This window comes from Leucopleurus acutus, assembly GCF_964270905.1.
Source record: "Leucopleurus acutus genome assembly, chromosome: 10".
NCBI lineage: Eukaryota > Metazoa > Chordata > Mammalia > Artiodactyla > Delphinidae > Leucopleurus > Leucopleurus acutus.
The window spans coordinates 95,068,704-95,094,815 of record NC_139153.1 but is presented as its reverse complement, the minus strand read 5'-3'; the positions used below and the strand labels follow the sequence as shown (position 1 = coordinate 95,094,815).

Here is a 26,112-nt window from a genome sequence, read left to right as displayed (position 1 = left end):
AACTGCACTTCTGTGGGGAGTGCGGAAAGCCGAATATCGACCAAGCGGATCTCGGAGCTAAAAAAGGCGGCGATAGGGCGACTGGGGCTTGTGGTCACCGGATGGCGGGACCTGCGAGCCCACCTCAAGGAGCGCGAGGACCCAGCCAACCCTGCTCCCGGCATCCCCGCCAAGGAGGCAGCAGGATGTATCTTTGCTGCCTAGAAACCACGGCCACCGGCTCTCGCAGTCGTGAGCGAGGAGGGAGCCGCGAGGGCTCCTGCGCGCAGCCCCGGAGCCGGGCGGAAGGGAAGGGCCCCCAGCTTTCCTCAGGCCACGCCCGTCCCCGCTCTGCGCATGCGCCTCTGCATAGCTCATTGGGGCCTCGGAACCTGCAGAGGGCGACAGAACCGGCGGCGCCTGCCTTTTACGTCACGCTCCGCTTGCGTACTGATTCCGGGTCAGAGGTCGGGCGCAGCTTGGGTCATGGTGCAGCTCAGACCGCGCGCGTCCCGCGCTCCGGTTTCGGCGTCGGCGATGGTGGACGAGGGCCAGCCCGCCTCGGAGGAGGAGGCGGAGCACGGCCTGTTGCTCGGGCAGCCGAGCAGCGGCGCGGCTGCCGAGCCGCTGGAGGAAGACGAGGAAGGAGACGACGAGCTTGACGACGAGGCCCCGGAGGAGCTGACTTTCGCCAGCGCTCAGGCGGAAGCGAAAGAAGAGGAGCGGCGAGTTCGCGAGACCGTGCGCAGGTTCGGAGCCCGCGGCCGGGCGGGGAGAAGCGCCCCTTCCCATCCCGCTCGTCCCTGCCCGCACTGACTTGTCGCCTTTTCTCCCAGGGATAAAACGCTTTTGAAGGAGAAGAGGAAGCGACGCGAGGAGTTGTTCATCGAACAGAAGGTTGGAGGGGAGGGCGGCGTTTCACAACGCGGCTCGGGGTAGAATTCAAAGTTGCTAGGATGTGGGGTAGAGGAAAGTCGCTAATATTTTCTTCTGACTACTGTGGCAAGGTGCTCGTGCTCTTTGCTGTCCACCGATTGAAAAAGGGAGTGGGAAGAAGTGGGAACCTGAAATCGTAGGGTCAGTCCCACCTCTGACGCTCGGCGGAGGTAGTTTATTTGAAACTGGGTCGCCGTGAGAATTAAGTGCTATGGAAAGTAAGGGCCGTTCCAACATGGAGGATGATTGATGTGCTCTCTGCTGTTTAGCAGATTGGCCACAGAACTGATTCCATATGGACGTGATATTAACTGCTTCCAGTGTATGATAGTGACCTGAGGGTTCCAGCCTTCACATCATCCGAAGAATGTGGAATAGTTTCTGAGATGCTTGGTCCCAGTCTTCCCACAGCTTAGAGATAGTGGAGGGCGGTGTTCAGCCCAATTCATTTATTTGCCTAGAGGTAGGGCTGTCCTTAAAATGGTAACTTTTAAAAGCAATCCAGGGCATATTGTCGTGTACCTCACTTTTAATTGATTTTTAAAACGTTTTTAAGAAAAGAAAACTTCTTCCAGATACTATACTAGAGAAGTTAACTACAGCTTCACAAACTAGGTAAGTAATGGATCTCGTTTTATTACTTGCCTACATACAGTCTTTGAATTACATATTGGTACATTTATTTGAACTCAAATAACTGAAGAAATTGTAAAGTCTAAATTAAAAAGCTACACAGTATTTGAATTTGGTGGGACAGGTTGAGGGAAATATTCCACTTCTTTTCAGTCTTCTGGTTTTTATTATGTTTGTTGTTTTCCCCATAGGTAACTAGTTTCTGAGTTGCTGATCCCAGTGTGTTCATTCAATAAGTTGTGGGCCACTGTCATTGTACTAGGGGCAGGATAGATGGTGTGAATAAAACTGTTTTGAAATTTATCCTTTAGTGGAGTAGCAGGCAATTTATCCATAGGCTCCTAAAACTCAAGCTTGTCCCATACTTGCCCTATCTGCCACTAACCTGGCCTCCCTCCTCGTTCCCCATTTCACTTAGCAGCTCTGCCATCCACTGCGCGTTTAAAGCTACTTTTCCTCATCTGTGCCAGGGAATCAATCAAACCATACTTAATTTACATTTCTAAATATTTGCTTTCCCCCCTCCCCATTCCCCCTTACCTCCTCTTACTGCTTTCAGTTTAGAAGTTTAGCCCTGCATCTTTGACTTAGGACAGTGATTCTCAAATTTTCAGTAAAAGAACTTTTTCCAGAGTTACTTGGTTTCTGGATACATCACGGTGACAAAGTCCTTTTCACCTTTCAAAACCAAGTCCAGATGTCACCTGTCTTATCTCACTCCCTCTACCCCATCGCTCGTCCCACCGTCGAGCTTTTCCAGTGTGCACGTGCTTCTGTGTAGATATCTCATTGTATTTTGCCATTTACCTTTCTCTCCATTAGACCGCACTTCTTGAGGCTATAAATTGTCTCTATCCTCGTTTGTGTCTAAATTGTTCAATTAATCCTTCAAGATCTCTCCAAATAAAGTGAAGCAGGCCTACCACCTTTCACTTTGTATTTCAAATACTGTACTATATAATTCTTAAATATTTCACTTTAACTCTGTTAACCACAACAGTCTGCTTCTTTGGAAGCCTGCTAATATATTTTCAGATTTTAAATTCTGAGAAGGTATTCCCAACCTAGTATAGTTTGTTGATTTTGAGTTGTCAGTTCATTGGGGAGAGACTCTTTCTTTCTAAAGATCCTAAGTAAAAACTGAGAATGGTGGTAGTAAAGGGGGGGGAGGGGTATCTTATTTGTAAAACTAGATGAAATTTTGTAACAGGTTGAGTCACCTTTGCTCTCTGCCATCCCAATTAGTGTTCTTCTTGTTCTTCCTTAGTGTGAAGAAATCACCCGCAAAGTTGAAAGAAGGTATGAACTATTCTAATTTAAATAACTTCTCATTAAGTGTCAACTGCATTTGCAGATATTTGCAGTCAAATGTTACTGACCCTTAGAAAGAGCATGGGAACAGGCCTGGCCAGTTGTAGCTTATTTCTTACAAATAAAAACCACACACTGGTGTGTAGTGGGTATTTAAAGTGAACTCCAGTATGTGTTCCTGATTTATTTTTACACCAATGCTAATTAGAAATATAACTCAATGTTTTAGTGAATTTGCAAAAGAAAAATGAAGAATGTGAGAAAGGAAGTGACTCAAAGAAAGCTAAAGAAAAAGTGCAAAAAGTACAGACTGTTGGGTAAGAAGAGTCTTCTTTTTTTGTGTGTAGGATGTAAAGGTGACCTTTGGAGGAGAGTATTGGCTTAATTAGTAGCAGTTTCAGATTGGATCCTCTGTGGAAAGTTTTTGGTATTTATATTTAAAAAAATATTTATTTGCTCTACTAAGATGTAAACATTACTTGTAAAATAGTCCTGTAACTTAGTTTTATCATCTTACCCGTGCATATACAAAATTAGGACTTGGGATGTTGTTTTCCACTATTTGAGTCAACTAACAAAAATACTTTATATTGAAAATAAGCACTGCCTCATTTTGACCTTTTGTATTGATGACCAGCCAGAATAAAAGCTACTTGGCTGTAAGGCTGAAAGACCAAGATTTGAGAGATTCAAGGCAAGAAGCGGCCAAAGCCTTCATACAAAATTGTTTATATGGTCCTGGAACCAACAGAACTACTGGTAATTTCTTTATGGACTATTTTTCTCCCTTTTAACTGCGAGTTAAACAAAGCAATGATAAATAATTCTCTTTCCTAGTAAACAAGTTCCTGTCTCTTGACAACAAGAGGTTACCGGTGAAAAAGGCCGCAGCCCAGTTTTTGAATAATGCTTGGGGTAAGATTCAGCTTTATTCTCTGAATCTGATAGTTTTATATATTGAATAATGTTCTTTAAAAAAAAAAAAATTTTGTTTATTTGGCTGTGCTGGGTCTTAGTTGCGTGCGGCACGTGGGATCTTCACTGCCACGTGTGGGATCTTGAGTTGCGCATGCAGGCTCTAGTTCCCTGACCAGGGATCGATCCCGGGCCCCCTGCATTGGGAGCACAGAGTCTTAACCACTGGACCGCCAGGGAAGTCCCTGAAAGATGGTCTTTTTTGAGGAGATAGTAAATACTCATGCAGTATCGATGTTTTTCTTACAATGGCTTCTATTACTATTTTAAAGTTGCTTCTGAAGAATAGGTCAGTGTAGTATGTATGCACACATACCTAATTTTAATATTTACACTCATGTGTTAACTAGAAAATTTGGAATTGTTTCTTGGGAATTTTATCTCTTTATTATTCTTAACTGCACAAAACCTTCTATTCTAGCATCCCAGAAAAAACAAAATGCCAAGAGGTTTAAAAGACGTTGGATGGTCAGAAAGATGAAAACTTCTAAGAAGTAAATCAAAGCTAAATGAAGAACGAGGACTTTGTATGTATAGAACTTATAAATTTTTAGTTTAGAGCATTTAATTTTTCTGAAAAAATTAATAAAAGACTTACAAATCATTTTAGAGGGTCATTATAAAAACCGTAAGTCTGTTTGGGGTAGTACCCAGTCACATGTCATCCATGGAGTATAATTAATTGTGCCTTATAGTCTTTGAGCATCCTGGAAGAAAAAGCAGTTTAAAAGGACTTGTTTTCCTTTCTTTTTATAATTGTTTACCCATTTTATTGAACACAAGCAGTGCCCACACCAGTAGGGCTCCTCTGCTACCCCTCCCCCCTCCCCTGCAGGGTGTGTGGCAGGAAAAGTCTTCCACTACAGCTCTCAGATGCTTTAGTGTCTTGGATATTTTTGTGCTATTGATGAGAATTTCACAGAATACAAGGAAGAGTGCAGTATGTAAGTGTAGCTAGATAATCTGTTCTTTTTTAAAAGAAGGTTTACCAAACCAAAGGATATGGTTGGTTGTTATCCTGTTGAACAGCTTGTTTTTATGTTTTACTTTTAACCAGTTTGGGAGTTTGCTGTAAAAATGGCAAGTCACATGCCATATTATGATTGTGAAAACAAGAAGATTCATTTCCTGCTTTCTTTCTGTATCACCCGTAGTATCGGGTTTGACCCTAATCCACAGAGGCCAGTAAATTCAAGGCAGTCTGAGGTTGCAGAACTCAGATTTATAGTAGCAACCACTCATTTTAGTTGCTCTAACTTTATATTAATCGTGAGAAGTATGCCAGTACCTAATATAAATTCAATTGACACTCTAGTATCTGTAGAAGTAAATTTTTAATGGCTGGTTAATTATATCACTACATTTTTATTGCAATATAGTACTCATTTAAGCACTTAAAAATGGAAGGTGTACAAAGATTAAATTAAGACACGGTAAATTGACTAAATATTTGGTTTTTATATAAATAAAGGTCATGACCACACTGTTGACATGTAATACTGTTATAATACAACAGTTAAACTTGTGAGTCTACAACAGAAGTCTCTGTAGTTAAACAGGAAACGAAGTTGAAAAAGACCATGTTAAAACAAAACTACTGGGACTTAACAGGTCGGGATTGTAAGTAGCAACAAACATATTCACTCAGCTCCTGAGTATTTCAAGTTTTACAGTACACATTAAAAATGATTTCTTCCATCAACACTATAAATTCAAACTGTCAGATGTTTATGCATTTTGCAAGTTACACTGATTGAATTGCTTACATGGGAGCGGGGGTCAGAACACCTCCCAATTTGAAGTTTACATCACCCACATGCTAACACAAACACAACTTGTTCGTTTCCTTCCCCCCTCTCTCCCCCCAACAAAGAAGGCAGGATTTTTTGGTTTCTTTTAGGTAATTGTTTTAAAGGATTTGTGATGATCAATTTGAACGTCTGAAATTCAGTAATATTTAACTCTTAGACAACTAAGAGGTTAAAGATGGAAAATAATTTCTCCTAACACTAAGTTAGAAAATCATTTGCATCATGCTGTAAACTAGGAAGCAATGTAAAGCAACAAAAACCTGTCCCCAGTACATAATTTAAAAAATCTAAATTTCAAATCAGCAGAACTGGTCTACTTCCATGTTGACTATATGCCACAATATAAGTGTGAGCTCCGTGAATGCATAGCTAATGTAGGTAGTCTTCCACTGTGGCAAAAGCACAGGATCCAATTCCTGATCGAGCCATCAGTCCTAGACACTGTGTGGCCTGTCCCATGGCTAGGGCAAGTGGAGGTTGCTTTGGCAGATTGTGGGTTTCTGAGGAAAAATGATTAAAAATGGAAATAGCAATTAGCAATACATTTCAAACAACGTCTCTCAATCAGGAAAATACAGCATTACTTACAAAATTACCGATGTCTATACTGCTCTTAACTACCTAGCTAGCAAAGGTGGTTTTTAAGCAAACAGCACATGCCTTGGACATCTACTCTGACAAGGTAATATGGTTACTGGGTATTCAAGTAATAAGAAAAAATTCTTGCAGAATTAGACTTTCAAGGTGTTAGACACTCAAAAACTTCCACATTTACTATGATGGAAACGATGTAATTATCTAATGTTTGCAGTGGGGAGTAAGGAATATTTAGTATTTCCCTTCTGTCTTTCCAAGGTCAATTGACATTACCAAAGAAAACGGCACCAGGTTTTCGGTACAAGTTTCACTGATGGATTCTTCCCCTTCTGGGAACAGGACCCAACAGAGGCTGCCGAATCTTTCCATGGCATGTTGGTGAATGTCATTTGGGTTGGCAAGGGAGCAGGTGGTTATGGTGACCACGAGAGACAACTGAGCCAAACGACCCTATAATCTGAGGAGTTAATTTATAATTGATAAGATAAACATCTGTAAAAATCACCATTAAATGGAATTTTCAGGGTCCTACCTACCAGACATTTGTCAGACAGCTGTAGTACAAATGTAACCATCAGCAAAATTCATTCTTTGCCAGAAATGAAAAACTGGACTAATGATAAAAGTGACCAAACCCATAGAAGCTGATAACTTTTCCTTGTGTGCAGGTGTCCAAATTTTAATTTTAGGCAGATTCCCAGTTAGTAAAATTACTAATCAGTCCTTGTAGGCACAGCTGACAGCAGGGCAAGAACAGTGATCCAGGGCTGGTTAAGGCTCCATGTGGTTGGTTCTGAGGCTGCACATAGCGGTGGGAGAAAGAGAAGTTCCGGAAGGGATGAGGCAGAAATAAAGGGAGCAGGTTCCGGACTTAAGGTGTAAGGGGAAGTAACACAGGATGAAGAATATTAGAATACAGATAACGCAAGAAAAGATGCATACGCTGGTGAAAAGTGGTCTGTGGGTTAAGATTATTCACGTACTAGCTCTTCTCTGGCAAGATGCTCTTCAGCTAAATTCTGATGGTGATACATTTTTTGGTCAACTCTAAGCAGGAATGACTTTATAAACTAACTCTGCCTCAGCTAGAATCAGGAACAATTTAATTTTTACACAAAATCAACATAACAATAAACAATGAAAAGGAAACCATCCTTTCAAAAATATCTCCTGAAGGTTCACAGGGAAGTAACCTTGCTCAGAGGTAAGCACATTACAGTTTTATTTTGGCCAAGGGAGGCACATCTGTAAGCATCTTTAAATTTTTTTAGCATATGAAACTCACAGGAATTACAGATCATATAACTTTAAGCACTATTAGAGATGAAGCTATATAATATAGCACAGTGTTTATAAATATGCACACACATCCACAGCAATTTAGGTCTCATTACTTTTGCAAGAATTATATACATTTAATATAAGTTTAAGCACTATTTACAGCTGAACTACACAATACATGGCACAATATGTAAGAATACACATGTCCTGGATAATGGTCCTAAGCTTTTCCCCTGGAGAACCCAAGATTTTTAACTGTCATAAGAAAACTGTTCACTTTTCAAAAATTCTTTCGAAGTCTGAGTGTTTACCTAGATACAAAGCAGTTTAGGGCTTCATGATTACCTATAATGTAGTCATTTCAAAAAGACAATTATAGTAAACCATTATTTGCCCTACGATCCCAGCACTGCTACTAAGTACACTTATTTTTACCAATAAAGCTAAATGAATTTCGTATAACCAAAGAAAATACACATTACCCAAAGAAAATTCACATTGAATTTGTATAAGAAAAGTATAACACAAAAAACACTACTACTATTCCAGAACTTCAGTGTTAGACCATAACACCATGAATTAATAATGAATTTCAGAAGGACAAAGAAGCAGATTAAGGCCCAAACGTGCATACTTTTAAACTGCTTCCTTTACATTCCAGCCACATGAGCCCTGGCCTTCACTCCAAGTCTCTCTGTGTGACACTGATCCTACTAAGATAGTTTCAGACATAAACCTAACAGGGCCAAACAGCACAGAACAGAATTCTAAACTGGTAGTCCCCATTTTTCTTGAGGAATTACATTCTAAAAAGGTGAAAAATCGCTCTCATCTGAACTACCTCTGAGAAAAACTGCCCAGATATGAAAAGTTTTATGTAAACAATCAACCCTATAGATATATAAACGCACAAAATGTGCAGTTACTGAATTCACATAAAAAGTATTTGTTCAGGGGACTCCCTGGTGGCTCAGTGGTTAAGAATCCACCTGCCAATGCAGGGGACACGGGTTCGATCCCTGGTCCGGGAAGATCCCACATGCCGCAGAGCAACTAAGCCCGTGCGCCACAACTACTGAGCCTGTGCTGTAGAGCCCGCAAGCCACAACTACTGAAGCCTGCGCGCCTAGAGCCCATGCTCTGCAACAAGAGAAGCCACTGCAATGAGAAGCCCGCGCACCGCAACGAAGAGTAGCCCCTGCTCGCCGCAACTAGAGAAAGCCCGCATGCAGCAACGAAGACCCAACGCGGCCAAGGATAAATAAAGATTAAAAAAAAAAATTGTCCTCTGTTTAAAAAAAAAAAAGTATTTGTTCAGTACATAAATACCACACTCCTACTTTGCAGTGAGTTGCTCACAGGAATGGCAACCAACCAGGGGACAGCAAATCCCAGTTTCTCACTTCGTGCTCCCCCTGCCTAAGCCTGCTGTTCTCCCCTTCCCTCCCTTTTTCACTTGGTAAGGACATGTAGTTAAATATGCTGAACTTCAATGAGAATGTCACGTGTCTCCAAGGGTTGATGCTGACAGCACTCACTCGAGCCCCGTGGGAGCTGCGACACAGGTGGCTCGGGCCAGATATGCTTATGTACACGTTCACACAAAAACTTCTGTCTTCCAGAATCACAAGATGCACCCCAATATACCTGTTTTTACTCCATTTGAATCTATTTAATCTGGGATTGAGATACCAGAGGAAGTTTTCTATACTTTAAGGTAATTTTAATTTTTTAAATGTAGAAAACATTTCCCTTATGATTTTACCAAAATACAAATGCCAGCACAAATACCATCTCAAATACCCCAGAGACTAGCTGAAGTGCTTTCTGGCTTCACTTACCTAATATTGCACTGTTAAGAGCTGAGCACACAGGTTCTCTCTGAATTGGGTCAAGTTGATTTCCAACTGGGCTGTTCCAAGGATCTGAATAGGCTAGTAAACTGAATGCATCCTGTTGAAAACATAGCAATTTGGTTTTTAATTCAAACAGTTCAGCGACTGTGCTCACCATGATTACACGTTGAGAGAAAAGTAAAAATATGGCTTTAAGGCACTAAACTAACACAAGCCCATTTACCCCTATGACTAGGAGGCTATATATTTTTTAACAATTAGATTATGCAGCAAAGCCTAATTTGTTTTCATTTTTCTTGTAAACAGCCATTTTCATCATCTACCCCTTATCCCTACAACACATGCAGAACAGAATAGAATAAAAATGGAAAAAACTTAATTCCTGTGGAATGGGCTATATTACTGGTTAAAGTAAAGAGAAAGAGAAAACATTTATGACCACTAATATGAATTTGACATTAAAAGGTTAGGACCAGCCCATGTATTTTTTTAAACACATGTGGGAACTGGGCGTATCTCACTGGACGTCATCTTCTCAAACTCAGTAATCAACAAAATTAAACTGGCTCCGCTTCAGGAACATTCAGTAGTTCCAGCCATCCTCAAGCCGCCCCTCCTGAAGTAACTGACACACAGTCTTCTTTTCAGACGACGGCTCTGTCTTCCTGTCATCTTTCTGTGGGAAGCACATAACTACAGTGGTTTCAGACATTGGCTTCAAGTTAAGCTGCATCACCAGAGTAGCCTTTGGCAAGAACAACCTTCCTACGTATCAGTATCATCATTTGTATAATGGGGATTATAAGAGGTCCTATTTCACAGAGTTTATGAGGACTAACTGAGCTAAACAAAATTAGTAATGTCAGCTCACTCTAATCTTTCAGTAAAAGATAAATTATCGTTTTGCCAGAAGCCAATGCCCTAATCCAGAGTAACATTATGATACAGATACAGATACAGATACAGGTAGACACAGCACACCTTCCCAGTTCAGACGGCACGTGGAAAGGCGCTGGGGAAACCAAACCAGTGAATTCAGTAGCGCGACACTCAAACTGCTGCTCGTTCGAACGTGGAAGACAAATTCCTAAAGAATAGCACCTCCCACGTGAAGCTGCTCCGGCACCCCTCTAGCCATCTTATTAGTGGGGGTGAGGCTTCCTGGTCAAGCCTGCTCTTGCCCTTTCTTATCTGAATTGGCCTCTACGTTGTGACGACTGGAGAAGAACTGCCTGTAAAGCAGAGCTGTGCGGCCTGAGGCTACAGACAGGGATACACGGGGCACCTCCACTGTCCTACACTGCTGAGTATCTCATTCACATGAGACTTCTGGCCACAGTTATTAATGAAAGTTCTTTGAAGAACTTATGCAAGTTTGAATCCCCTGCAGCTACTCACAGGTGCTAGTAGATACAAGGAGAAAAAAAAAAAGCTTCATATACCTGCTGATTGCAAGATCTGCTTCTTAACAGTATTTAAGATATTTTACGCATCTCACAAAGCTACTAGATTCTACTTCTGGTTCCCCCCAATCCAAATTTATTGATGGAGAAAGATTAATATCTGATATTCTGTGAAGCTAACTCTAATCACGCTATTTCTAAAGACTGAGCTTTGCTCAAGACTTAATTCACCCCACAACCATCTAATGAGGTACCATCCCTATAGCGCACATAAATTTTAAAAGACAGACTAAAGAATCTGTCCAAGGAATAACCGCTACATCATTATTTTAAGCACAGAACTATCCTCTTGCGTCTACATCCTGACATGCTACCAAAAAGGTGAAATGCTGTAGTCCCAAAAGTCAAATCAAGACCATTCTGTCAAATACACCTTCTAGCATTTAAAACAAAATTCACAGAAAAAGATAATGATGGTAGTAATTTACTGTGCACTAATGTTGTGTGAGGCAATGTTTCAAGCGCTAATGTGTATCATCTCATTTAATCCTCACAATAACCTTAGGAGGTGGTTACTACTATGACCATCTTAGACGCGAACTGAGGCAGTGAGAGATTACCACCACACGGTACTGTACTTCTTTTAGTAGGATACAGTTTCTTTCTTTTAATTACCAATCTAAATATTAAGAGGAAAAAAGTCTAAAATTTTGCCCCCATATTTTCAGTATAGCTGAACAAATATTTATTGGACACAGATGGGGACCACCAGGACCTCATCACTGTTTCGAGGACTCACACGGTCCTATGGGGGAGGCAGACATGTAAATGATGTACCGTGTATTGCTTATTAACAGAGTGTATTGTGTCACAAGCAGCAATCACAGATATAGGCTCAAGCTACATAGAAACTGAGGCCGGAAAGGAGAAAAGGCATGGCTGGAACCATGGGTAAGGGCTTAGATCCTAAAACACCCTAAAAATCACACTAAAAAGCTTCCATTTTTTCCAATAAGGCAACAGAGTTTTACATAACGGAGTGATATGGATTAGACTTGATTTTAGATGGACTACACAACACTATGAAGCACAGCTTGCAAGCAGAGTGAAGCTTTAAGCGAGAAAACTGAAAAAACCCTTAAAAAAAAAACAACCGGTTTATGCCATCAAGTTCCCAGGAGTAAATATCTAGAACTTTATCTTTCTTTACAAGGGGAATGAAATCAGCAAAGCAACCTTAATGTTTTAAATTCTGCTGTAAGACTAACTGGTGAGAGTAACCAAAGAAATGCAAATAAGCAATTTTGAGATACATGTTAAACCCACTAAAGTAGAATTAAGGTATTAGTGCCACCGGCACATCGCTTTATTACTGCTAATAAGTTGGTAGACGTTTCTGGAAAGCAATGCAGCAACACGTAGCAAGAGCCACAATAATTGTATCCTTTGACTCAATAATTCTATTTCTGGGACTTTATTCCAGTGGAATAATTTTAAGGAAGAAACAAAGATACATGTAAAAAGGTGTTCAAAGCATTTTTTAAAAGGCAAATAGAAAATCTAAAAATAGAGCAATGCTTAAATAAACTGATATAGCAACACACTAGAATATCATGTAGCCATTTAAAAATAATTGTCAATAACGCATAGAAATTGGAAATACATTTTTATGATAAGAACAATACAAATAGGATAACTACAATTACCAACCAGATAAAATATATGCCCATGCGATTTAAGGCACAAAACTGAAAATACCTGTTAAATATCATGGTATTATGGGTTACTTTTTATTTTAGAAAAAACATTACCTCAGTGGGAAAATTTCTGACAAAGTGTGACATTTAGGTAGGATTCTCAAACTGTACTTACACTTGGCTTAGACTCTGTAGCAGTTTCTAAACAGGGTGCATCTAAAGTTACTAGATTGAGAGCTACCTGCAGCTGGGGCTGCTCGCTCTACCCTGACTCTCCGGCCCTCCAGCAGGTGCCCTGCTGCTCTGCGCAAGCGCAGTAAACAGCTGCCGAACGATTCAGGCAGGTAAGCAACAAAAACACAAGACGACAGGGAAACAGGAAAGGGAGACAGAGAAAGTCAGAAAAAGGGCAAGAGAACCACGGCTGCAGCAGGCCGCCCAGCCCGTGTTTAGCACAGGTGGGCTACCCCAAGGTCCACGGTGCGCCTGCTACTCCGCGACTGAGGGGAAGCACAACACGCCTGTACCTTACGGCAACTTCGGTAAGCCTCAAGCCGGCCTTAACCAAATCCTGTCTCTCTACACATGTATGCATGCTTCAGAAGTCTGTGCAAATGCAAACAAAACTAAAGATAAAAACACCCATTTCAACCACCCATGACCTGAAGTGAAGAATAAAAGAAAACAGTAATTTCTAAACCTCCTCAAGCAGGGCAAAAAAAAAAAGTTCTCTTTGTGTTACCCTCAAATCCTCCAGCATTGTTCTTTAGGTACTTAGAAGCTGGATCAGCCACCCATCTTATCTCTTACCTGGATCGAGATAAGTTTGGGGAATGGGAGAGAAGCAGCTCAGAATGTTAAGACAATCTCTTGAAGTAGGTGGCATTTGCTTAGAAGTCATAGGTACAAAATCAAAGCCATCCACATTCTTTAGATGATGAATCACATCTTCACTTAATTCAATATATAATCAAGGAGTATCTTTGAGGACAGGCCATGTAATGCCACTTCCTGTGCTTCATGCAAATTAGAATCGAAGAATAAGCAATGGAGTGAAATTTTCAAAGGGACTACATAAAATCATACTCCATCAGCATAAAGTATTAACAAGAAAACAGAGTCAGATGACCCAGTGTAAAAAAGCCTATGATTTCTTTTTTAAAAACATTTCACATCCCCAAGTATCTCCTAAAACATCAGTTCTCAAAGCACGATCCAGGAACAACTGGGTTGAAGACCCTTTCAGGGTCTCTTGTGAGGGCAAAACTATTTTCATAGTAATACTAAGATATTACTTGCTCTTTTCTCACTCTCATTCTTTCAAAACTATACAGTGGGGTTTTCCAGAGGCTACATGTGTGTTATATCACAACAGACTGAATACAGAAGCAGGTATGAGAATCCAGCTTATCATTTACTAAACCTAGCATTAAAGAGATTTACAAAAATGTAAAGCAGGGCCACTCTTCTATTTTTGTTTATTTTAGGAAGATAAAATAACACTTATGAAAAATAACAATGACTTATTATTTTAAAATGAATTAATAATTTTAGTATTAATTTCTAGTAGAGTAAAATCAATAAATATACAAACAAGAGCCCTTTGGGAATCTTTAATATTTTTTAAAGTGTTTAGATACCAAAAAGGTTGAGAACCACTGCCCTAAAACAACCCCAGTACCTAGCAAAGAAGTTTCCCAAATGGATAGCTTTGGATATGTGAAATAATAATAAAGCCTGAGAAGTTTCTTAGCACTGTTGATATCAGAAAAGATTCTCAAAGTTGTATAATGATGAAAATTCCCAGTCTGGAAAAATCAAGTTATGCATGCCTTTTTATCTGGAGGTGTATATACGTGGCTTCTTAACGCATCCTAGACTAGACAGGTGCTCTACTGAGGCTACAGTGCATGTAGCTGGGATGGGATTTTTTGGGGGGGACTGATTTTATGCCATATTTAGCACTACTACGTGTTGCTCGCTGGCCCTCTCCCAGTTTAGGTCAGGAAGGGATGGCAGGAGTCTTGAGTCTCGCCCTCTCCTATACCCAAGCATCAGTGTCAAGGCCACTACGTGCATCTCCCCTTCGTTTTTTGGACTTATTTCAAAACATTCAGGAGAAGATATTTGTAACAAACCAACTTTGAGCCCAACCTCGTGCAGGACAAACAAAAACTACAATGGCTAGGTTCATGTTTCACAGGTGTACAGGGCTGGTGGGACTTCTATGAACATGAAAAAAACCTCATCTCTACCACTAACTGCGATGCTGACTTAAGGTAGGCAAAACTCCATCTTTAACTGCTACACAGAACTGTGGCTAACTTAATGAACTGTTTCCATTTTCTCCATCTCACTATATCCAGCGCAGGCATCAATCCAGAAGAGACTTGAAGACGTGTTTTATCTCTTCTCTGTGAAAGATGACCCAACCCTTCACCAATCTCAAAAGAAAAGCCACACGTTATACATTCAATTTGCTGCAACCCTGAACAATCTCTACTAAAGTAAAAATATCTCAAATTTATAGTTTTATCAGCACACCCACATTTCTCCTAATAACTCTGCCAATTTTATAGCCGAGAAAACTAAGAAAGCAAGTTGACAAGGGGCACACAACACTGGTAAGTGGCAGAACTGAGATTTAATCTGTATGTTGTACAGAAGTCCAGCGCCTGTCCAGTAGAGCCGGGCTGCCGAACCCTGCCGCATGTCCGCACCCTCAGCCGGGCTGGAAGCCAGGGAGGGGCGCGCGTCCAAGTTCCCAACAGGAATTCCAGTGTTGCTCAATGTGTTACAAAACTACATTTTAGTTCCTTTGACACATTTATAAGTTTTCAAGGAAAAACAAACTTACCTTCAACATTTTTTTATTTGCTGTGTTCTTGCCACACTCTCTCCTCAGCTGCTCACTCATCGCTTGTAGCTCTCTTCCGAAGTGAATCATTCTTTCTATGGCGGCTTGACTTCCTCCACACAGCTGGCGTCTTAACTGGCTTGAATCAACTTCTGTAAGCAAAACAAACAGGTATTTTACTACCTTACATCTAGAGTACAATGGAGAAATGAACATAAACTGCTTACAACATTTTGGACGTTTCATTTAGTAATTACTTCCTAATATTTTACCTAAATATGCAGATTTTTAATTTAATGTGGAACTTTGTAGCTAAAAGTTATACTTTATCTAGGCCTCAAGAGTCTAGGATCCAATACCCAGCTTTCAGTTGAAAGTCAGGTGACAAACCTTTCAGTGTTAGCATGTACATATGTCGCAGGGAAAATTTTATGAAAGGTTAATAATAAGCACGATTTTCTAAAACTACAGCAACATGAAAAAAAGAAAGAAAGAAAAAAGTAGTGCTTCTCAGGCTACTTTAACTGACAAAGAACAGAGATAGAAGGTAAGAAAGACTAAATGACTCCAATAAAAACACAGAAGACACCACATACTAATCAAAAGGGTTAATTATACTACTTTTAGAAAAATACTACTTTTAGGAAAAAATTTTACAGTGTATATCTTGACTGACAATAATCACTGATCTATAACAAACAGTATAAGTCACTAATAACAACAACATCATAAATCACTAATGATAATAATAATAGTTACTGTTTACGAAGCACTTACTTTGTGCTATTAGCTTTTTACAGATCAGCTATGAGGCAGTTATTATTATACCCATTTTACAGATGAAGAAACTGAGGCAAAGAGCTCCTAAGTAATTTGTCCAAGGTTACACAGCTAGTAAGTGGCAGTTGCAGAATTCAAATCCAGGTGATCCGGCTCTAGAGCTCCTGCTCTTAATCACTATGCTCAAATTACTCCTGGAATGTTGAGGTTGCTTGCTGATATCTGATAGAGTGAAGCTAGGATGCCTTTTCAATCATACTCCTTGCTTGAAAGAGTGAATTATGCATTGGAACACACAATCCTCAACAACAAGGTGGTTGTGTAATATAAGTTTGCATTTATAAAGTAGTTTCTAACAATCTGAATAAATACCTTTTAATCTCAAAATACTAAGAAATCTAATGTTCTGACAAATAAGAATGTATAAGCTTCAATAATTTTCACTCTCCAATTGATGGGAAAGTTTGCTGATGGTTTAACTTTTCGGTACAATTTACTACACAAGCTGTCAACAAAGTAAACTTATGTGTGCGAACGTATCTATCAGCCACATGTTCTGAGGGGGCAGGAGCCAGGGGGTGTCAAATGCAGGCGCCTACTATCTGCCAGGCGCTGGGCTGTGCAGAGTCACATATATTCACATTGAATGAATTTAAGAAAGTTTGATTAGAACTTATAAAATCATCTCTACCCATTTGGCCTTTATTGGCTATACTGAAATAGGTATAAAAACTTTTCATATCTCCAACCTTAGCTGTCCTAAAGGATATTTAACACTAATAAGTTCGTACTCCTACATTAATGAAAGCACTACAGTTGCGCAGAAACAGTTCAGCAAAGAAGATGCTGAAAAGTTAAACTCTACTCTCTCTGGCAACCCACCCTCACAAGAAATTCTGCGAGAAGTAATGCACATCACTGTAAAATCCAATGGCGCACATCTTAAATTTGACTTGTGCTCATCAGCTGTGAATCAGTACAAGTAAAACATAACCTCGTAGTCATCATTTTTTATTAAAAATGTAAGAAATATCACTGCAGACCCATTTCGGTGTCACAATCTTCCATTTCGTGGTCATGTTTAGAGCTACCATTTAGGAAACCATTGGATGAAGTTTCTCCAACTCCATTGGAGTAGTGATCTGTTTCCATGTCTACATCATTACTGAAAATGAAAAAACAAACCTAATTTTAGAAATAGCATACTTGCAGCTTAGTTTAAAATAAATTACTACTCAACTACAGAGCCTACGTATAAACTGACTTCACAAGGCAACAGCAATCTGGAATAAAGGTGTTTAGTTACATCCTGAATGTATTCAAAGCCCAATCTGTAGCTGACCTTTAACAACTCTGTACTCCTGGAGATAAAGTACGTGGACTAAAATGTAGTGGTTTGATGACTTCCAATCAATATGGAGAAATCATTTTTCAGCACGTATTTCCCACTATTTTGCAAACTCAGATCTGCTCTCCATTCTTTGTTAATCAACTCCTGCCCCAGAATCCCTGGGCCTCACCCCAGCATGCACTTGCGGCATGTAAGGGAAACCCTCCCTCTCAAACTACTCCTGGAACCCACCTCTCTTCACCTCTTTCCCCACCCTCATACTCGACTCGCTTCTAGACTATTTTTTTTCACTAACAGCCTTGATGTTTTGGCATTTGTCCTCACTACTCAAAAATATACTCTTTCTCAATGGCAAGTAATAACCTGCAAAACTACTCAGTCTCATCCCTTCATACCTTCCCAGCGCCCAACACTATTTTTCTCTCACAGGCTTTCTTATTGGTGAAGATTCTCAAGTATTTTTGCTGCATCTTAATTTTTAAAATGCTGCTCTGGAGATACTTAGGGCATTGCCAATTCTCACCTACGTCACGCTGCCTGAACGAATAGCATGTGCCGACAGTTCCATGCTGAGCTCGTCAATATTTGCCCTTCAGATCCTTCCACACCCCAAGCAACAATATCTAACCATCCAAATTTCTCCTATGAAGATCTAGGTTATGATTATACAGCTCAGAAGGAAACGCTTGATGAAAATTTAGAGAATATTTAAATAAAAATGATCTTTTCTCATTAAAAAGGCAATGTTTGTAGGAAAAAAAAACATTGAATGCAGATAAGCAAAAAGCACCTTATGCATAATAATGCCAGCAAAGGTAACCAATGGTTAACAGCTTGGGTGCGTGGGCGCGCGTGGGTGCATACATACTTCTATCCGTAAGACCTATCAGGGTAAAAAGGCCCACAGAGATCTAGGAAGAAGAGGGCAATGGCCCCAGGACATTCCTGTCAGTCAGAAAAGCTTGTTTAGTATCTTGATGAAATTCGAGAATTGATAAGAAAAATCAAACTTTGAAAATGACGTTTAATGTAAGGGAAATCCTTAAGATCGTAGCTTTTAGGGATCTTATTAATATACTGAAGTGCAGTTTTCATAATCCAGTATAATATTTGAGAGGGATACTTTCATTCAACACACATTTAAGAGCCTCTGGGCCATGCTCTGTGTTAGGTGCTAAGGATATAATGAAACAGCCCCTGCCCTCCAGGAGTGAACAGCCTAGAAAAAGCTAATAAAGTTATTATAGTACAGAGACTCAGTTCTGTGATGAAAGCGCCACAAGGAGTGACACAACATTTGGCGGGGAGATAAATCAAGGACAACCTCCTGGAAGAGGTAACATCTGAAGTTGAGTTTTACAGCTTGAACAGAAGTTAGGATGGGGGAGAAGAAGGAGGGCGGGGAGAAGAGCATTTCTGATGGGGGGTAACGGAGAAGGCACAAGTCTAGAAGTCAGACATCCCAGGAAACAGTCACAGCTCTGCAACTTACTAGTTACTAGTTATTGACCTTAAAAAAAAAGTCATTTACTTCTCTGGTACTCAGCTCTACATCTGTAAAATGGTTTTCACAGTTAATACCATCTTTGCCTACTTCACAATACCGTTGGTAAGGAAAGCCATTACCAACTAGAAAGTAACTGTTACTGCTTAACAGTTTAAGACAGTTTAAAAGCTTACTTTCTTCTATACTGCACACAAAAGAGGATGCTGTGTCATCAACCCCTTCCGTTAAGCTTGCTTCCCTCAACTCAGGTAATAATAGGTCTCTTTAGCAACTTCCTGCCATGAGGATAGTATTTAAGAGAAAAACTCATGAAGAAACTGCAATCCTACCCTCAAACTATGGTAGAAGCCTCTAACAATGATAAAGTACTAATATACTATAAAGTACAATGATGTACTAAAGGCTTAGTCTTTTAAATTTCCATACAAAATTTTCACAATATTCTAATCTTATATTTTCTAGTTATGTCATCTCTACTGACTACCCTGACCTCCTCAGGAAGAGAGTCTGTTTTCCTACTGTTCTTCTCATACCATTTTTGTGGACTTCATTATCACCTGTACCACACAATACCATTACTTCAGTACATTTTTGTCATTTGTGACAGATAACCTGGAAATTCTGATTAATCTCCAAATTTGTGAAAACAGATTTTTACACATACTTCTTTCTCCAGAGTCATATTTCCATTAAGAGTCATGGTAAACATTAGGTTCTCTCTCCTTCAATGGGAGAATTTTGCACTGATAAACATTCCCCCAAAACGCAGTGTGACCAATCAATTCACGTTCTAAGACCAAACCAACATCAAATTGATAAAATCCATAAGAACTTGCTGTCACACACTAGCATTCAATTCAAATGAAACCTTCAGGTTTCATGAATAGTAAACCTGAGTATGTCATAGTATGCTGAGAGAGACATCTCTTCTCTCAAAGCTCTTCGAGTGGAGACCATGCCTAGTAGTGTCTGACACCCAACAGGTTCTCAATACTCTCCTCGCACTGTATATTTTTACTAAATGACTTAACCGTCTGTGATACGCAAGCGACTTAAAGATAGGTTCTCATCAACAAATATTTTTTGTAAAGTTAGTTACTTGGAACTCAGGAAACACGTCACACACTTACACCAAAAAACCCACAAAGAAAAAAAATAGTTGTAACTGTATCAAATGTTAACTGCAGAGGTTAAATATACTAATGGAAACATAACAAGTGGCATGTACGTAACCACCTGTACGGGTCTGCGGTGGCAGGAAGATGAAATGCAGAACCATAACAAGTGGCATGTACGTAACCACCTGTATGGGTCTGCGGTGGCAGGAAGATGAAATGCAGAACCATAACAAGTGGCATGTACGTAACCACCTGTACGGGTCTGCGGTGGCAGGAAGATGAAATGCAGAACCCAGGATGTGTCCCTATCACCCCACTAGAGGGAAGAGTGACGTAGAGGAAGGGGAAGGAACAGAAGGGTGAGCCTCCATGAACTCTAGGAGAACAGAAAGCTTTGGAGAACTTACTCCCCACCCCTTTAACCTCTGGGGGCTTGGGAACTCTCAGAGCCCCACTATGGACCATCTAACTCAATTTCTCCAAATTATTAAAAATGATGACATCTATAATTAAGGTTGCTTATAGTAACGCAAAAGCTAGGGATATCGTTACCTGGTGAAGTTGTTAACTTGCTGTGACCTTGACATGTTTATACTGTTCAGTTCTGGTACATTCAAACTGGATGACTGGTGTTTACTATGGCAGTATGACTGATGTGCTTTATTTGATATTACACCATTACTACAACTTTCAAAACCTGGGAAAAAAGAAAGAGAAACTTTATAAAAATAGAAACAAACACATAAGGTTGTAACAGATGTACCATATTCTGATGATGTATTTAAGACTTTTATAATGCAGGAAAGTCAATGGACTACTTAAATAGAAAACAAATGGATAACTTCTTTGAAAGAACATAAGGTTACTTAATTGTGAGCTGTCATCTCCTCCTGTATTTATTGAAGGCTTAATTACAGGTCTCATTTAATCCTCACAACCCGCCAGCCCCTGCCCATGAAGCCCAGTTATCATAACCCCATTTTACATATGAATACACCGAGGCTAAGAATCTGTCCAAGCCTGACGTGACACATGGTGTCAGAGGGGTGGTGACTAAGGACACAAACATGAGAATCACGCACACTGTGCAGGATGGTGATGTAAACAGGCTGAGAGGCAGCAACGTAGAAAGGTATATGCTGAGTGAGAAAAAGCAAAGGTGTTGCTCTACTCTTTGAAAGGACAGGAAACAGTATTTGATTTCTGCTTTAGAACGTTAAATGTACAGAGGAAACATAATACCTTGGGAAAAACAGAATTAAAGAGACAAGCAAAGAAAAAAGACTGAGAAGGATCAGAAATAAACCTGCAGAAGTGATGTCATAAAAGCCAAGAAAGGAGAGAATTTTAATTAAGAGAACACCAAAGGCCTTGGTGAGTCCAGAAAAGGACAGGAGGAAATGAACAGGCAGAGCTGACTCTTGCTGGCAGCTTGGCTGGGAAAGAGTGAGCAAGAGGCAGCCGGGCCAGGTGGCTGGGTACGGTGATCGGTGGCTCCAGACACCACAGCCACGTCACTGCCTTTACAGTTATCCTTTCCTAAAACACACAAGTACCTTCTCATGACCAAATATCTCCGATTTAATTTCTAGAGACAACTTGAATGTTGCCCTTCATTTATGGAGATCTGTTAATAAACTGTTTTTAGAAACAGCTCATCTTTAAGTCACTTCCTGGTACTAAAAACACGTGAATCTGACCCACCCACAATTTTTCCTCCAGAACATCTTGAGATCAAGTATACAAATGTACCAAACGCCTAGCAGAAATGTCTAGATTTTTGAAAAAATTTTATTTTGGTTCAAAACCACGAAGAAGGGTAAAAATTTTAAGATAACGTCGTAAGACTGAACCTCACCAGAAAAATGTGCAGCACTTCCTTTGCCTGATGCTAAACTGTGGACACTCATTCCGTGGCTGGGGCTCATACTTGGACTACTAAAAGGTCGAGGACTCACAGGGTAACTGTCTTGAGATTTTGGACTTCGGCCTCCCAAACATCGTACTTCACTATCTGTACCATTCACCATTTCTATAAACTGACGCACTCTAAAAAGAGAAAAGAAAAATTTACTTACATGATCTTCAAATTACTGTTTGTTTATTTAATAGCAACAGATTTCTGAAAGGAAATATTTTAAGAACTTATATTTTTATCAGTAAATGTGGCCTTTAGATAGTATGCTAAAAACACTAAACATGGTTCCATATACTGTACTGCTTAGAATCAATTTAAAATTTTCCAGAAAAATGAGAGTATAATGCAAAAGACATTCTATCGCCTTTAATCAAGATTTACTAAGAAAATCTATCTGTAGCTATAATAAACAAACCAAAATGGACCTCATTTTTTTTAGCTAAAATAATCAAAATAATATTTGCACTTGGAAGCAAACCAAACAGTACATAAGAACATCATGTACCTTTTTTTTTAACATCTTTATTGGAGTATAATTGCTTTATAAACATGCACTTTTATATACATACCTACCTACATACAAAATAAGAGCCTAAGTCCCCAAGTTTCCTCATCCCTCTTAACCAAAACAGGCCACATTTAAACTTTGATTCTAAAGCAAGACAATTTTGACACTGGGCTTAGAATTTCTGGTGCTTCAAGAGTTTAAATCTTAAACCTAATAACACCTGAATTTTAAAATAACGAAGATTCATACGACCAATTAAAAAATGCCAAGTTAGGGTGGCTATTATTTATGAAAAAAACAAAAACAAAAAAAGAAACAGAAAACAAGTGTTGGTGAGGATGTGGAGAAACTGGAACTCTTGTGCACTGTTGGTGTGAATGTAAAACAGTGCAGGGCTATGGAACTGTGAGGACTAATTTTCAAAAAATTAAACACAAAATTATCATATGGTCAACAATTCCCCTTCTGAGTGTATACACAAAAGAACTGAAAGCAGGGACTCTAACATATATTTGTACACCCGTTATGCTAAGTGAGACAAAGCAGTTACCAAGGACAAATATTTTATGATTCTATTTATATGAGGTACTTAGAGCAGTCAAATTCAAATTTATAGAGACAGAAAGTAGAACGGTGGTTGCCAGGAGCTGGGGGGAGAGAGAGGAATGGGGAGGCAGTGTTTAATGCGTACCAAGTTTCAGTCTCGGATAATGAAAGAAGTTCTAGAAAGGGATGGTTGAAAAACAATGTGAATGTACCAGAAACAATGTAAATACCAGAAAACTGTACATGCAAAAATTGCAAATTTTATGTATATTTTTACCACAGTTTTTAAAAATGCCCTAAACTTACTATAAGGCACTTTACAGGAGGAAAAATAGACATCCATCTTCTAAGTCAGACTTTCACATTCTTAGACACAGGGACAGAATGACAGAGTGCAAACACGAAGCAACAGCTGCCTTCTGCCCACAGTCCTCAACACAGAAGCACATTCTATAACCTGTCACTTAAAGGGGCTACATTACAAAATTATATCCAAATATCTGAAAGTATGAAAATAATTTTGATTATATAATACACACATGTATCATTAATATAACATTTTATTAAACTCACTTTAATGTGAAAAGGAGATTGGGATTTCTTTCAAGTAAACTTGGGTATAACTGTTGTGTTGTTTCAATGGCTTCTCCCATTCTTCCTGCTAACACCAATTTCTGAATTCCTATTTAGAAAAAGAAAGCAAAAGATAATTTTTTTTAAAAAAGAATAGAAACAGAAACTTAGTGGATCCTCAAAAAAAATTTAGTAAAAAATCTTTAAATAAATTATCATGATTACTTTCCACTTCTTTTTCTAACTCAGTTTCTACTTCAATGAAAATTTTCAGACAAATTAAAAAATTAGAAAAACAAGTACTTTATTAAACTACTAAAAAACCCCACAAACTCGCATACAAGTAGCATAGGAAAAATACCTATTGAGCAATACTGATGTACTAAACACTAAAATGAAAAAGATGGGTACGTTATGGCATACACTGTGGTGATGATTTCATGGATATATACTTATCTCCAAACTCAGCCAGGTTGTATATGCTAAGTCTGTACAGTTTTTAACATGTCAACCATACCTCAATAAAAGTGTTTTTTTTAAAAAAAAAGACCATAGGAAACATTAAAGAAATAATATTCCAAGTGTCTTATCAAATACTATAACCTTTTGCACCCAGTACTAAACGAATGCTAGCCTTTGAGTAAGACCTGAATCCAATAGCTACTCAGTGAGCAGTCCCTGTGGGTTAGATGATGGGGATACGAAGAGTAAGCGGTCACCTCCTGCTTGCCAGAGCTTACAACGCCGTGAGAAAGACAGGCAAGCATACGATTAGCTACAACGCAGTGTCATCAGTGCTATCACAGCAGTCTGACCTATAAAAAATTTGTTTTCATCCATCATGATCTTACCCGTAATGTCTTGCTTTTAACCCTATACTTTCATCAAGCCATGCCCTCCCTGATGGCCTAACCGCACCAATCTTTGGATGGCTACTGTGAACCAGCTGTTATGCTGACCTGCCCTGGTCAGAACAGACTCCACAGCTCTGGCCACAAGCACCAGGACCTAAGCCATAAATACTTAAGATCAATACTATCTTAAATTTAGACAGCAATTTAAATGCAAAGATACTTAAATTTATTTTACATGTTATCTCCACTAACATCTAATCGTGGACTACTTTACCAACTTAAAAAAACACTGTTTAGTAAATGTTTACTTCCTGAAAGCTCAAGAAAACATATTTTAAGAAAAAATGGCAAATATTTTTACAAAAATTTCTCCAAAATTGTATCTTTCTACATCTAGAATGCTAATAAATGAATTTTTTAATGTAATCTTCAAAAATGTCAATAAAAATAAATTTCAGAGGCATAATTTCAAGTTAATATATTTGAAAAAATTTTAATTTAAAAAATAAAATTTCTAAAAATCAATGTAACCAAACCTATAATCTGAAAACAAGTGTTAGCCATGCACCACAGGGTCCTTACTTTGTCTATTCTTAATGGAAGCTAATTCTTCTAGAACGGTCTGGTCTGTAGATCTGGCAAAGGCCTCTGCTGTGGCACAGTACCCATGGTGGACTAAATAAGATGAAACCATTCTTAAAATAAAAAGAAGAAACACACATCTTTTAGTCAAGAGAATACATGCTTCATACTACAATTTATATAAACAAGGACTACTCTGATATTACAAGACCAACCTATGCCGTTGGAACAATTAAGGCTTTAAGTACCTCAACTTTAAAATAAGTTAAAAAAGATCATTTTGTCTTATTCATGTAATATTTCCAAAAAGATAACTGCAAATGCTGAGGTGAGACTACTCTCCCTAGAAATAAGTATTACCAGAGAATCAAGGACATTAAATGACTTTGACTCTTGGTACTCCATTATCCCCAGGTCCTTTCCTATTATTTCCCATCCTTATTCAATCATACTAACCATAATTTCTATTTTACCTTTATCATATGAATTATCCTAGCAAAGTGCTGCCATTTTGTAAAATAAAACAATTTTAAAAACAACAGATTAACTCTTTGTGTTCTGTAGTTGAACCATTTTCTTTATCCATCAGTTACATAAGATGGGATCACAAGGTGTGAACACAAAAAATACTAAGGTGAACCCAGAGAGAGAATCTTCCAGAACAAAGTCTATGAGGGTGATAATATTAATCAATAAGGAGTCAGCCTTCTAATCAAAATCAGTTAGTATGGTCGTGCACAGGACATTAATTCCTCAAATATGATTTACATGTAAGTGACACTGCCAAAGAGAAAGTTTCCTTTTTTAAAAAGCTACCAAGTGGTGTTGGCATTTACATCTAACCACAAAACGTTAGAAAAACTGTTGACTACACGATATTAACTCGAATACCCAATATCTCTCTAAACACCCAACTTTTAAACCTGCCTCCATCCAGCACAACTAAGGGGTCCATGAGAAAATGGTGCGAAGCAGTGGTTCAGGAAAAGGGGACTGAGGTGGCAGAGGGGAGGATCTCTAAGAACCAGATTTTTTTCAT

At 39.1% G+C, this 26,112-nt stretch overlaps 2 protein-coding genes across 2 annotated transcripts in view; one reads left to right on the top strand and one right to left on the bottom strand.

Moving 5' to 3' along the window:
- Positions 1 to 432: 432 nt before the first annotated feature.
- On the top strand, positions 433 to 4,438 carry NOL7 (nucleolar protein 7). Its single transcript, XM_082847360.1, has 8 exons — positions 433 to 728; positions 816 to 876; positions 1,472 to 1,530; positions 2,816 to 2,847; positions 3,089 to 3,176; positions 3,497 to 3,618; positions 3,697 to 3,774; positions 4,256 to 4,438. The coding sequence occupies exons 1-8, from the start codon at positions 466 to 468 to the stop codon at positions 4,330 to 4,332; spliced, it is 780 nt and encodes a 259-aa protein (XP_082703486.1). The 5' UTR covers positions 433 to 465; the 3' UTR covers positions 4,333 to 4,438.
- Positions 4,439 to 4,780: 342 nt separating this feature from the next.
- RANBP9 (RAN binding protein 9) overlaps positions 4,781 to 26,112 on the bottom strand; it is an 89,643-nt gene continuing 68,311 nt past the window's right edge. The window contains exons 7-14 of the mRNA XM_082847753.1: positions 25,074 to 25,186; positions 23,638 to 23,746; positions 21,951 to 22,141; positions 20,645 to 20,789; positions 17,160 to 17,281; positions 15,337 to 15,488; positions 9,365 to 9,476; positions 4,781 to 6,145 (exon numbers count right to left, since the gene is read on the bottom strand). Of these exons, the coding sequence (XP_082703879.1) occupies positions 6,015 to 6,145; positions 9,365 to 9,476; positions 15,337 to 15,488; positions 17,160 to 17,281; positions 20,645 to 20,789; positions 21,951 to 22,141; positions 23,638 to 23,746; positions 25,074 to 25,186 (1,075 nt within the window). The 3' untranslated portion in view covers positions 4,781 to 6,014. The remainder of the gene's footprint in view (positions 6,146 to 9,364; positions 9,477 to 15,336; positions 15,489 to 17,159; positions 17,282 to 20,644; positions 20,790 to 21,950; positions 22,142 to 23,637; positions 23,747 to 25,073; positions 25,187 to 26,112) is intronic.

Coding starts and splice junctions, on each gene's coding strand:
- NOL7 (XM_082847360.1), top strand. CDS start 466: ATGGTGCAGCTCAGACCGCGCGCGTCCCGCGCTCCGGTTTCGGCGTCG. Junction 1,531..2,815: donor ACTACAGCTTCACAAACTAG/GTAAGTAATGGA, acceptor GTTCTTCCTTAG/TGTGAAGAAATCACCCGCAA. Junction 3,619..3,696: donor TGGAACCAACAGAACTACTG/GTAATTTCTTTA, acceptor TCTCTTTCCTAG/TAAACAAGTTCCTGTCTCTT.